General features: G+C 45.3%; 1 protein-coding gene across 1 annotated transcript; it reads left to right on the top strand.

The window, feature by feature from the left end:
- The first annotated feature begins 5,637 nt into the window (after positions 1-5,637).
- Positions 5,638-8,545, top strand: LOC138795323 (putative olfactory receptor 13C6). Its single transcript, XM_069974313.1, has 3 exons — positions 5,638-5,734; positions 7,862-8,304; positions 8,534-8,545. The coding sequence occupies exons 1-3, from the start codon at positions 5,638-5,640 to the stop codon at positions 8,543-8,545; spliced, it is 552 nt and encodes a 183-aa protein (XP_069830414.1).
- The last annotated feature ends 5,355 nt before the right edge of the window (positions 8,546-13,900 follow it).

A 13,900-nucleotide genomic window follows, 5' to 3' on the forward strand; every position in this document is an offset into this window, starting at 1 on the left:
TTATAAGAGGACTTTGGGCGATATTCAGGCTATAAAATCAACTTTTACAAGGACATGATCTGTGGAGAGAGAGAGAGAGGGCCCTATTCCACGGGATGATTATCGTTCAGATTATCGTTAAATCGTTCAAATCTAAACGATAATCGTTCGGTTGAATAGCAGTTAACGACTGATGACCGAACGAGAAATCGCTGATCGTTAAATAAGACCTGGACCTATCGTTGCTTGTTCGCAAATCGTTTGCATTAAATAAGACGTCAATGGGTCGTTCGCAGTAATGACGAACGCAATAGCGACGACAAGATCATAAGTAACAATTATCTTTCCATGTAAATGGGTGAACGATTTCAGGTCTTTCGCAATAGCGGTCGTTTGGATCGTTTATCGTTAACAATTATGGGAACGATAATCGTCCCGTGGAATAGGGCCCAAAGAGAAAGGGATGGGAGGGGGGACATTGTCACTGTGAGAGATCTGATGGACAAGGAGGGGAAAAAGTGGGAACCCACCAGTGACGCTGCAGGACTGATAACACCGTCCTCTCACACCATGTATATAAAGCAAAGAAATGCCATCACACACCATTAAGACATTATTGCCGGTTCTCTTCAACAGGTCTCAATATCAGCAGTTGGAAGTGGTGGATGCAGCCCAATGACATTCACGAGTCATCTTGTTATGGTTAGAGGGAGGGGTCAGCAGTCATCTCATTATCATAAGAGGGCGGGGTCAGCAGTCACCTCATCATTAGAGAGAGGGGTCAGCAGTCACCTCATCATTAGAGAGAGGGGTCAGCAGTCACCTCATCATTAGAGGGCGGGGTCAGCAGTCACCTCATCATTAGAGAGAGGGGTCAGCAGTCACCTCATCATTAGAGGGCGGGGTCAGCAGTCACCTCATCATTAGAGGGAGGGGTCAGAAGTCATGTCATTATCATTCAAAGGCGGGGTCAGCAGATACATCTCATTATCATCAGAGGGCGGGGTCAGCAGTCTCATCTCATTATCATTAGAGGGCAGGGTCAGCAGTCTCATCTCATTATCATTAGAGGGCGGGGTCAGAAGTCATGTCATTATCATTCAAAGGCGGGGTCAGCAGATACATCTCATTATCATTAGAGGGCGGGGTCAGCAGTCTCATCTCATTATCATTAGAGGGCAGGGTCAGCAGTCTCATCTCATTATCATTAGAGGGCGGGGTCAGTATAGTCATCTCATTAGAGTGCAGAAGAAAGCTCCATAATACACTATGCAGATTTTAATTTCCTGGTCTCTGGGCTATATTGAAAACCTTCCTCAAATCCCATTCCTCACAGCTGCCATAGTGCATTATACTATACTTATAGAAAGATGGCATCAACATGGCCACCCGCACTAAAGAAGAAGAAAACTTGTGAGCAGCTAATGGGTTCTGGTGTTTTAGGGCAACTTGTCACAGTGGCCAGGAGTGGTAATACCCCCCCCCCACCACCACCACCCCGGGCACACAGCCACTGGACCTTGGTAGAGTTCATCACTTAAACAGGAGTTGAACTTTCTAGAAAATATCTTCAGTGGACACACAATATACAAAGACAACTGCCCACAGGTGCTAGGGCAAAATACAGAGGTCAGGTAGACTGGAGATAGTAGAAGGAAGGAAAGATTTGTGTGCGGGGGCCGGATAGGGGCCGGAGAGGAGCTCTTGGCTTATTAGTAGAAGTACTCTGCCAGGATGTGTGTAGAATAGGTACTTAAGAAGAATCCTCGTACTCACCTCTAGATATCTGTATATATCTGACCACCTTCTGCCTACACAAGTTCGAAGGCCACCATGTGAGGAAGTACGAGTCCTAGGTCCCTGTCTCTAGGTTAAGCGCCCACTGAAGATTTCCCTAGGTAGACGAGCATATGTCAGTAAGGTACTTCGGCCTGTAACAACTTTGCCCTACTGGGTATCAGTTCCTCCGCCTTTTCTCAGGGGGTGACTGTCCTGACTGAAGAATACTCGTCGTTGGCAAGGCTTGGTCTTAATTTTCTGGTTACCCCCCCTTCTGAAGCTTAGTTACCCCACTTACTGACTGTTAGATCAGCCTAAACAAGTGACGTCCCTGTCAAGAGCTCTGGCCTAAGCGGGGCCCACTTAGTCACTGCAGCAGGAACTCGAGGCTTTTGGTTTGTCTCTCATACACTTAAACTAGAACTGACTGACTGACTGACTAACCCCTGGACAGGAAAAGAGAGTCAGGAGAGAGCTGACTGCTGTACTCTCGCTTACCCTTTCATGCCCACCCGCAGCTCTATTCAAAACAAAGGAGCGGGGGCCGATCTGGAGATCACCGAGGGGCATAGAGGTCAGACCCCTGCAATCTTTTACTTGTCCCCTGTCCAGTAAGTTTTGAGAAAAAACCTTTAACAACCAAGCTAGCATGACACTAGGCAATTCTTTTTATTGTATAAGGAAAGTTTTGTTGTTACCTTACGGGCAGATACTTCATTGATAAGTCTATATGGAAGTATCATCTCTATATTTGTATTCAGTCCCTAAGAAATATTTATTACTGATTATTATTATGTCGGAGTATACAGAGGTATAATTAATCTCAGGAGCCTGTATACATTGATATAAACCCTCTCAGTATGACTGGACCATGGCATCGGTCTGAGCTGTTTCTATCTCCACCATGTAGATTGCTGATCCGTCTGATCCAGAGGTGACAGGTAGGAGGGATGGGATCAGCGCTGGGATTTCTATCACACTTCTTTTAATACCAGGTATATAATACAATGGAGAGGAGTATACAGACTCTGAGAGGGTACAGACCTTCACCAATATATTCTATACATCAGATTCATGAGCAGCAGGATCAATGGAGAGATCTGCGGAGGGAGCAGATCAGTCACTGATCATAAGGGATCAGCAGGAAGTCGCTTTCTTACAGCCTGGGGGATTCTCCATGGTCAGTCATGATTTAGCTCGGTGGTCTTGTCACATTTTATAATGGGAATTTTTTTCCTTTGTTTTGGACCCACACTTGATTTTAGGTAAACAAAACAAACAAACAAACCTTGAAGGGGTACTCCAGCAAAAACACATTTCTTTTAAATCAACTGGTGACAGAAAGTGTCAGAGATTTGTTATTTACTTCGATTAAAAGAGCTCACATCTTCCAGTACTTATCAGCTGATGTATGTCCTGCAGGAAGTGGTGTATAATTTCCAGTCTGGAGAGCAGGAGAGGTTCTCTATGGGGATTTGCTGCGGCTCTGGACAGTTCCTGACATGGACAGAGGTGGCGGCAGAGAGCACTGTGTCAGACTGGAGAGAATACACCACTTCCTGCAGGACATACAGCAGCTGATAAGTACTGGAAGACTAGATTTTTTAATAGAAGTAAAATATAGATCTCTGACACTTTGTGACACCAATTGATTTTAAAGGAGAAAAAACGACTGGAGTACCCCATTAAAGGTTTAACCCCCTTAGCGACCCATGACGTATCTGATACGTCATGGCGCCGCGTGGGGTGTTCAGAGCGGGGTCCCGCCGGGACCCCGCTCTGAACGGCGCTGATCCCGGCTGACACGTGCAGCCGGGCAGTGCCTCTGTTAGCCGGCGCGGGTCCCGTTGCCGCGCCGGCTAATTAAGCCTCTAAGTGCAGCTGTCAAACCTGACAGCTGCATTGAAGTGCTTTATGCACACTATCCCTGGTGTCTAGTGGGTCGGATCTCCCCCCCCGCGATGCGATCGGAATGACGCTGATCCCGGCTCGGCAATAGATTGCTATGGCCTGCAGCAGGCCATAGTAATCTATGACCGATCTGATGGATCTTTGCTGTGTATATACACAGCATTGATCTCTATGAGAGATCAGTGCTATGTATATACAAGCCCCCCAGGGGGATCAGTGCTGTGTATATACAAGCCCCCCAGGGGATCAGTGCTGTGTATATACAAGCCCCCCAGGGGGACTTCTAGTCCATGTAAAAAAAAAAGTAAAAAAGTGTTTTTATTAATAAAAAATCCCCTCCCCTAATAAAAGTCCAAATCACCCCCCTTTTCCCATTTTATAAATATAAATTAATAAATAAATAAACATATTTAGTATCGCCGCGCGCGTAATCGCCCGAACTATTAATTAATCACATTCCTGATCTCGTACGGTAAACGGCGTCAGCGCAAAAAAAATCCAAAGTGCAAAATTGCGCATTTTTGGTCGCATCAAATCCAGAAAAAATGTAATAAAAAACGATCAAAAAGTCGTATATGCGCAATCAAGGTACCGATAGAAAGATCACATCATGGCGCAAAAAATGACACCTGACACAGACCCATAGACCAAAGGATAAAAGCGCTATAAGCCTGGGAATGGAGCGATTTTAAGGAACGTATATTTGTTAACAATGGTTTGAATTTTTTACAGGCCATCAGATACAATATAAGTTATACATGTTATATATCATAGTAATCGTAACGACTTGAGGAACATGCATAACAAGTCAGTTTTACCATAGGATGGACGGCGTAAATGCAAAACTCCCCGAAATCAAAACAAATTCGTTTTTATTTCAATTTGACAGCGCAAATGATTTTTTTCCGGTTTCGCAGCATATGTTATGGAAAAATAATGCCTGTCATTACAAAGTACAATTGGTTTCGCAAAAAATAAGCGCTCATATACGTCTCTAGGTGAAAAAATGCAAGCGCTATGGACTTTTAAACTTAAAATGGAATAAGCAAAAGCACAAAAACGAAAATAGGCTTTGACCTTAAGGGGTTAAAGAAAAAATGTAAATGTCACATTGTCCCATGATACAACTAATAAGTATGAGAATTAAAGGAGTTTTCCAGGAAAATATTAACCTTACCTCCCTCGTTCCCCCACCCCGGCTAGTGTCAGGACCCCACAATGTTCCTGTCCTTTCCAATAACGTCCCATGACTGGCCGAGCAGGGATCAGGACATCGCTGCAGGGGACTGACACCGCCTCATGGGAACACAGTGAATGGGTCAGTGTGAGTCGCGGCGGTCGGACCTCCCCGGCGGTCGGTCCTCCCCGGCTTCCGTCTCCCTCATGACGCATTCACATATGGTTTTCTGCACAAATTCTGCAGCGTGAGATCCACTGGATTTATCACAGCTAACTCCGGTCTTGTAATCTGGTGCAGATTTCCCACATGTGAATCAGCTGCCAGGGCGGCATGGTGACCTTCTGTAATGCTACAAGGTTGGTTTTAACTCTTTAGTGACAGCTGCAGTCCTCAAGATTGCGTACAATTGCCTCATTTGGACTAGCGCTATATTCCAGTATATAATAGGTGATGCTGTGGATCATTGATATCTGGTCCACAGGCTATTAACAGTTTCATCTTAAATAGGTTGTCCGGTGAAAAATGGCAATTAAAGGAGAATGGAGGTACGAGGGAAAATAACAAAGGATACTTACTCACCTCTTCCTGTGCTTTTTCTGCGATTCGGGACCCCTGCTGAGGTCCGGGATCTTTGGTGCTGCAGACATCACGACCCACCTGATGGACGGGCCGCTCAGCCAGCCAGGGGGTGTGGTGCTGCTCGAGTCACTGATTGGCTGAGCAACCAGTCCATTAGCCAGGATGGGCATTTTCCCCCCAGGTTGGACGTCATCACAACTTGGGAGAAAATGCCTTCCGACAGGGTCCAGTTGGCGGTCAGATGGCGCATCGCAGGCATAGAGAGAGGTCAGCAATGCTTCAGTGTTACTCTCTCCACGGCCACTTGTGAGAAGTTACCTGCGGCCGGACTTCTCCTTTAAAGATGGGGCTGCAGAGAACCTATCAGACCTGTATACTCCCCCATCCCCCTCCCCCACCGCTGCAGGTTTCCATTCTGCTCAGTGTCAGTTAAGATGTTCAATGTTAGTTGGGGTCCGGAGTTGGCATGTTCATGTTCAGTTAACCTGTAAATGCTTTTTTTTTCTGTGTACGTATACTTACTACATCCTGACACTTTTTGGATTCTAGACGCAGAGTGGCAATGGCCGAAGTGGTGAAGATATGTTGTAGGTGTCAGGTGAGGAGGGATTCGGGCACATTGGGCCATTATCATGCACCACGGGCTGTAATATTACATAGACCAACAAAACACAACAATCACTGAACTCAGGGAGAACAGTGAAGAATTCCAATGGAGTACTCATTTACGAGCCTCCATTGATTGTCCCATACAAAATTTAAATATGCAAAAAAGGGGTCCGTGGAGCCTCAGTTACGAGTCTCAAAACACAGGAATAGCCAGATATCCCTCTCTCCAGAGAAGGAAGCCCATTGCCAAGGGGCGCCTCCTAGTGGGGAGAGCACCAAACCACCCTGATACGTACAACCAAAGAAATTGCACAAATAATCTAGAAGTATAACAAATCCTTTATTACCATGTACATCATATACATAATATTAAAAACTCAAAATTACCATGGGGAATGACACAGATAACACTAAGGCCAGAGGGGGAGAAAGATCGGTAAAGTGCGGTAAACCAACCAAATATATATATATATATATATATATATATATATATATATATATATATAAATATGCTAAAGTGCTATAGTGTAATATGTGCCAATTACAACGCTGCCATCTGGTGGTCACTAATAGTAAAGTACAGGCAATGATGTTGAACTAGAACACCCCAACATAGAAGTGGACAGCTAAACCAGTACTATATAATCTATAGAGGAAAACAGGTACGTAATTCCTCAGCTGGCCACCAACTAACAGAGGAGCGCCAGAAGTGAAACGCCATATAAAACGCCATATAAAACGCCAATTGCAGTTCATATGTGACCACACTCCAGCGTCCAGGCACCGCATACACACTGAGATCTTACCCCCGTCCGGCCCACAAGCCCGACGCACGTTTCATCTCTTCATCAGGAGCTAATCCTGATACGTAGTCCCTCAGGTCCTCACTCTGTTGCGAGCTTTGGGACCTAAATAGGGAAACACCAGGGTGGCCCCCGTAAGTCTAACTCTGTGGCGAGTATAACGACATAAGACAAGGGTTACCAAGGCTAGGCATCCATCCACAAACTGCAGTTTCGGGGTATTTGCTCCTCGTCAGTGTGGAGCAGGATTCTGGCTACTGGGGCAATGATAAATAGGAAGTGGTATATTATCACAGGAGCATGTATATTAGGTTTGCAGACATACTGTAGGTGCTGTGTTCGCAAGTCCAGTGCAGCTTTGGCCGGGATCAGAGATAACTTTGATCTTGGTAGTTTGGCAACTTCAACACCCCAAAAAAAACAATAGCTGTGGCTTGTAACCAGGATTCATCAGTTTTGCTGCTTGCCATTGCATGCCAAGTTACTTATTGGGTGCATGAATCGTTCACTTTAAAGGGGTATTCCCATCTGAAGTATTTATAGTATCCACAGGATAGAACATAACTGAAGCCCCGGGGCGATGAGAGGGAGCAAGCAAAGCAAAAGCCTACCTGTCAGGTCAGCTCTCCTTTGCTCCTCGTTCCCTGCCGCCGCTATTACACATTGGTCAGCAAGCGGCTAACGGCTGGGGGGGCTGTGGAGAAATGCAGGGGGGCTGCCCGGGTGATCGCTAGATCGTCCGGGCAGCTCATAGAAGATAGTGGCGGTCTGCTGCTGCTGCTCCTATTACACGGACTGACAGCAGCACATCGTTGCTATCCTGATTGTTCATTTTTTAACATGTTGAAAGACAACGATCGGCCGACATCGTGCAACATCGTCTTCTATTACACAAGATGATTATCGATCGTAACAACCAATATCAGCCGAATGAGGCCCATAATTGCTTTGTGTAATAGAGCCTGAAGAGATTTAAGGGGTTTTTGTGTTTTTAATATACATTTTTTTTTGTTCTTCCCAGGTTATAGGATGACTACCAAGAACCAGACGCTGGCCACGGAATTGGTCCTCATGGGCTTTTCCCAGGATAGTGCCACAAACATTTTGCTCTTTTTGTTATTTTTGTTGGTGTATGTGATAACATTTCTTGGTAACAGTGTCATCATATGCGTGATCATCTGCAGCCCTCACTTACACATCCCAATGTATTTCTTCCTCTGTATTTTATCCTTTCTGGACTTGTCTTACTCCTCGACCGTTATGCCAAAATTACTGGCCGATCTTCTGTCTGCCGCTCCTACAATCTCCATTGGGGCTTGTGCCTTACAGCTCAGCATGGTACTTCTGTTGAGTGGTACAGAATGCCTTCTACTGGCCCTCATGGCTTATGACCGCTATCTGGCCATCTGTCGTCCACTTCACTACCCGGTTTTGATGAGGTGGAGCCTTTGTTACAGGCTGACGGTAATTTTGAGTTTTGTAAGTTTTACTTTGTATGTTCTTCCATCTTTATTGATGCCCGTTCCCCTTTGTTATCCAAATCGGGTCAATCACTTCATGTGTGAGGTTCTGGCCGTGCTGAGTTTGGCCTGTGATAAAATCTACCTGAGCGAACTTGTGATCTTCTATACCAGTTTTATATCACTCCTCCTCCCGTTCATGTTCATTATTACGTCTTACGCTTGTATTATAGCCGCTGTGTTGAAGATTCGATCCAGCGATAGGTGGAAGGCTTTTTCTACTTGTACCTCCCACATTTCTGTGGTGGTCTTATTTTTCGGGACTGGAATGGTTATGTACTTCGGACCCTCATCTCTCTACTCATCAAATCGAGAAAAGTATATATCAGTTTTTTATGTGATTTTGACGCCAATGTTAAATCCTGTAATTTACAGCTTGAATAACAGGGACGTTAAAGTGACGTTTAGGAAAGTGTTATCCAAGCTGGAGTGTTGTCCTCCATTAATGAAGACATAGGAATACGATGGAATTATAAACAATGGTTTGGTTGTAAGATATTTCCACACATGTTCATCTCCGCTTGATAGGTCCTATGGAAATGTATTCCTTTATTTATGTAATGCCAACATATTCCACAGTGCTGTACAACACTCGGATTGCTCCCTGTTCCCATTAGGGCTCATAATAAAAATGTAACTATCTGTATATGTTTTGGGATATCGAAGGAGACCGGAGAACCCAGAGGAAACACACTGAGACACAGGGAGAACATACAAACTCCTTGGAGATATTGTCCTTGGTGGGAGTCCCATTAACATAACCTCACTAGCAGTGTTGCAGGGTAGCCATGTGACAGGTCTATGGAAATCAAATGGTCAACTATATGAAGCACCAGATACTCTAGTCAATGTACAAATGTGGCCATCCTTTCCTTTCTATGACATGAGAAGTGAAATTTATTATGATGAAAGTTCAATACTTTATTGCCAATATACTAGCAAATCCATTGACAGGAAACAAATAACTTCTTAACTAGCTTTGAGCTGACCCATTGAAATTCGGGTTTACCCGGTAGGGCCGAACCTGACAAAAAAACCTGTGGACCCGAACCCCATATAATATCAATGGGGACTCCAATTTTCTGGCCAATGACATTTATACATAGGCTGAAGTCACGGACATTCTTGCCCCCCAGCTCCTACCTCACAGATGTTCAGGCCCCCCAGCTCCTGAGCACTCCAGTACTCTGTGCCCTTAGTTAGTTAGTCAAATGTTTTTAAAATGACCGGACAGAGCAGTAGATACAAGAGTCAGTGAAAGGAGGGAGCAGTAGGGACAGTGAGGAAGTGACAGGAAAGAGAAGTAGGGACAGAAAGGCAGGGAAAGGGGAAGGCATTCAGGACAGTAAGGCAATGATATGACAGGGGAGGGGAGCAGTAGGGACAAAGAATCAGTGACATGAGGGAGCAGCAGTGACAAGTGGTTGGATGGTGGGGATAATGATACATTGGCAGGAGGGAGACAGTGAAAGTAGGGGGAGTAGGGACAGTGAGGCAGTGACAGTGTTAGTGACTGGCGTGAGCAGTATAGACAGTGAGGCAGTGACAGGGGGAAAACTAGGGACAGTGAGGCAGGGACAGTAGGAAACAGTACAAACATCTTCTAGAAGTTACTAGAAAATTTATGGAGAAAGCCCCAAGTCCATCTCTCTGTACCCAGACGGCTGGAACAAGCTCTCTCTCTCTCTCTCTCTCTCTCTCTCTCTCTCTCTCTCTCTCTCTCTCTCTCTCTCTCTCTCTCTCTCTCTCTCTCTCTCTCTCTCTCTCTATGGAAGAGGTTGTCTCTACATGCGCTGATGATGAGTAGATAGTTAGGCCTGGCTCTATCAGTGAAAAAGTCAAGTAAGCTTTAGTTTAGTCAGCCTAACATCATTCACCGTTGAATCCTTACCACATATATGTATACTTTGTAATCCACATCTAAGAAGTGGATTTTGTATTAAAGGGGTACCTCAGCGATCTGGCCGGGCAAGGCTCGAGACGTGACGTTTCAAGTCCGCTCAGCCAGTCAGTGACGGAGGTGCAATCCCATTTCTGTCACTGACTGGCTGAGCGGACATGAAACGTCACATCTCGAGCCCGTGTCAGAGACCACAAAGTGGCCGGGCAGCGGGGGCTGGAGCGTCGTGATATGGGACCTGCCGCTGGAATCGGGGAGGTGAGTGGACGTCATTGACCTCAGCGACATCCTCCCCAGCCACATTGGAAAAAAGCCCCCCTGCCGGAGTACCCCTTTAAACCAGCAGGAAGAGATAAGGTCTACAAGTTCTCTTCTGTAACCACTGGCTCCATAGTGGGCCTCCAGTCTGAGCCAGTACAACATGACTGAGGCCTTAAAGTGACTCTGTACCCACAATCTGACCCCCCCCCCCCAAAGCACTTGTACAGTCAGATAGCTGCTTTTAATCCAAGATCTGTCCTGGTGTCCGTTCGGCAGGTGATGCAGTTATTGTTCTAAAAAACAACTTTTAAACTGGCAGCCCTGTGCCCAACGGGCGTGGCCTAGATTGTGTATGCATTAGGCTGGCACACCCTCTCTGTCCCTCCTCATTAGGAATGTTCCAGGCAGATTGTCTCCAGATTGTCAGCTGTGTCAGCTCATGGGCTGGATCGTTAAGACACCTGTGCAAATGTTCAGCATGGAGAAAATCTTCCAGTGGCATTCCTGATGAAGATGGTGGGGAGGAGGGACGGAGGGGTGGTGCAAAGTTAGGGCACAGATATTCTAAGCCACGCCCGGGGCACGGGGCTGTAAGTTTAAAAGTTGTTTTTTAAGACAATAACTGCATCACCTGTTGAACGGACCCCAGGACAGATCTTGGATTAAAAGCAGCTATCCGAAGGTACAAGTGGTTTGGGGGGGTCAGATTGTGGGTACAGAGTCGCTTTAAGGAGTACCTGTCATGTTTCATCAGACATGTCAAAAGTCATTGATCCCACTTCTGAGATCTGTTAGCATCGGGAGACACTTGGTAGTAGCTGCCAAAATACATCTGGGGAGTGAATGTGTCGGTTATCACATCCTCTCCCTGGCTATATCTCCAGATCTCCGCAGCATTGAGACCCCTGGGGTAAATTACTCTTGCCATGTCTGATGACAGGAACCCTTTAAGCCTTGCTACACTCTGCTATAGGCCTAACCATGAGTAACACTATAGAAAGCCAACCAGTGATAATCACTTTGCAATAGATCAATTGGACTGTAAAGCAAAAAGGACATTCGCTGGCCCATAAGGGCTTCTCTATTAGGAGATCAACTACCACTGTCGTATGGTAGATGAACATGTGCAGGTACAGTAGCTAGGGAGTGTTGCTTAAAATGGGGTGTGCTCAGTATATATAGGGGGAGATTTATCAAACTGGTGTCCCCCATCCGTGGTGGCCTAGTAGCAGGATCGTCGGCCCCCGTAATGCTGTCGCGGAGGGGGGATCCCTGCTTGTTACCGGGCTCTGTGCTGTAATGGCGCTGATCCTGGCTCTGCAATCCATTGTTCTGAGCTCCAGCAGGCCACAGCAATGAATCATTGATCTCATGGATCTTATGTACAGCATAGATCTCAATGAGAGATTCCAGGGGGACTTTAAATTACAGTGTAGTAAATAAAAAAAAGGCAAAATTGCTGATTTTTAGGCACATCAAACTCAGAAAAATTGTAACAAAAGTGATCAAAAAGCAAGCAAAGTACCGATAGAAAGTACAGATCATGGCGCAAAAAACTGATACCTCACACAGCCCCAAAGGATAAAAGCGCTACAAGGATGGAAATAGAGCAATTTTAAGGAATATTTAGTTTTTTTAAAAGCAGTCATATAAAATAAAAATTATATAAATTGACTATAATTGTAATCATACTGACTTGAGCAACATAGATAACACGTCAGTTTTACTACTGGGTAAACGGTGTAAAAAAAAAAAAGTTGTTTTTTCTTTCTATTTCAGCAGACAAATAATTTTTTTTCCGGTTTTGCAGCAAATTTTACGCAAAAATGAAGTCTGCCATTGCAAAGCACAATTAGTGTCACGATCAATGAGGGCTCATGTGTGTCTCTAGGTGAAAAAAAAACGTTGTGGCCTTTTAAACACTTCGGGGGACATTTATCAAACTAATTGCGCCTGTTTTTAGTCTAATATATCTAGTTTGCACTCAAAATAAATCTATTATGAATTTATGAAGCTTTTTTAGACAAGACTATCCAAATTAGATTTGACTTTTAGAATTATATTTTTTGTTGTTAATTAGATCGAAAGTGCGCCAGAATTCTTTTTTTAGCTAAAAAATTGAGCTAAAAACTGCTCAATTTGTTATAATGTCGCATATATTGGCGCATCGCTACGTCTGCTCCGAACCAGGTGAATAATATTCACCTTTTCCCAGTTCAGTCTAGTTTTCTGTGAATGTTTTTTCCTTGCTGTGTGTTGCACATAGGTAAAACAGACATGCGGATAAAATTCATTGTATAAACATAATTATTAATCAATAAACATGAGGGTGAAGGTGGTGATACATGCTGTATAGCCGGCGGGGTACGGGGGAGCTGTAGCTTATTCATGATCGGCCGCCGCTGTAAGCAAAGGAGCCGTGTGTGCGGCTGGAGAGTGGTCACTGTAGGTATCGGAGTGACGGGAACGGGCTGTGGGATCTTCATATAGCGGTCGCATAGTTGAGAGTGGGCGGAGTTAAGCATTAGCACTAAGAGCTGCTGCGGCTGTACGGAGCATGCAGGAGACCGGCTGCTGATGTGTTGAAGTGCAGTGGAGTCGGCTGCGGTCGTGTGCATGTGTGGCCGAATGAGAACGGGTCCATACAGTAAGTTGATGTTTGTAAATATATGTAGAATGTAAATAGAAGGATGTGTTAGTAATTAACAAGGTAGAGGCAAATAGTGAGATGGTTTGTATGTAGTACATAAGAAGCGTGTAAATACATGATTAAAGGTACATAATGAATGAGAAGTACATAATGAGACACTAAAAATTATGGAACATGAATGAATGAATGATGTATCTTTATGGTATGGTACTGACCCTATGGAGCTCGGTGTGAGGTACAGAGAGCTGCCCCTACATCTCCAGGTACTGACCCTATGGAGCTCGGTGTGAGGTACAGAGAGCTGCCCCTACATCTCCAGGTACTGACCCTATGGAGCTCGGTGTGAGGTACAGAGAGCTGCCCCTACATCTTCAGGTACTGACCCTATGGAGCTCGGTGTGAGGTACAGAGAGCTGCCCCTACATCTCCAGGTACTGACCCTATGGAGCTCGGTGTGAGGTACAGAGAGCTGCCCCTACATCTCCAGGTACTGACCCTATGGAGCTCGGTGTGAGGTACAGAGAGCTGCCCCTACATCTCCAGGTACTGACCCTATGGAGCTCGGTGTGAGGTACAGAGCGCTGCCCCCACATCTTCCGGTACTGACCCTATGGAACTCCAGGCCTGTCACCTGCAGCTCAGCATCACAACACTCAGCATGCTGAACTCTATGGTAACCATGATCATGTGATCAGTCATGTGATCAGTCAGGTGTCTGGGGGGGAGTGT

This window comes from Dendropsophus ebraccatus, chromosome 6 (genome assembly GCF_027789765.1).
Source record: "Dendropsophus ebraccatus isolate aDenEbr1 chromosome 6, aDenEbr1.pat, whole genome shotgun sequence".
NCBI classification, from domain to species: domain Eukaryota; kingdom Metazoa; phylum Chordata; class Amphibia; order Anura; family Hylidae; genus Dendropsophus; species Dendropsophus ebraccatus.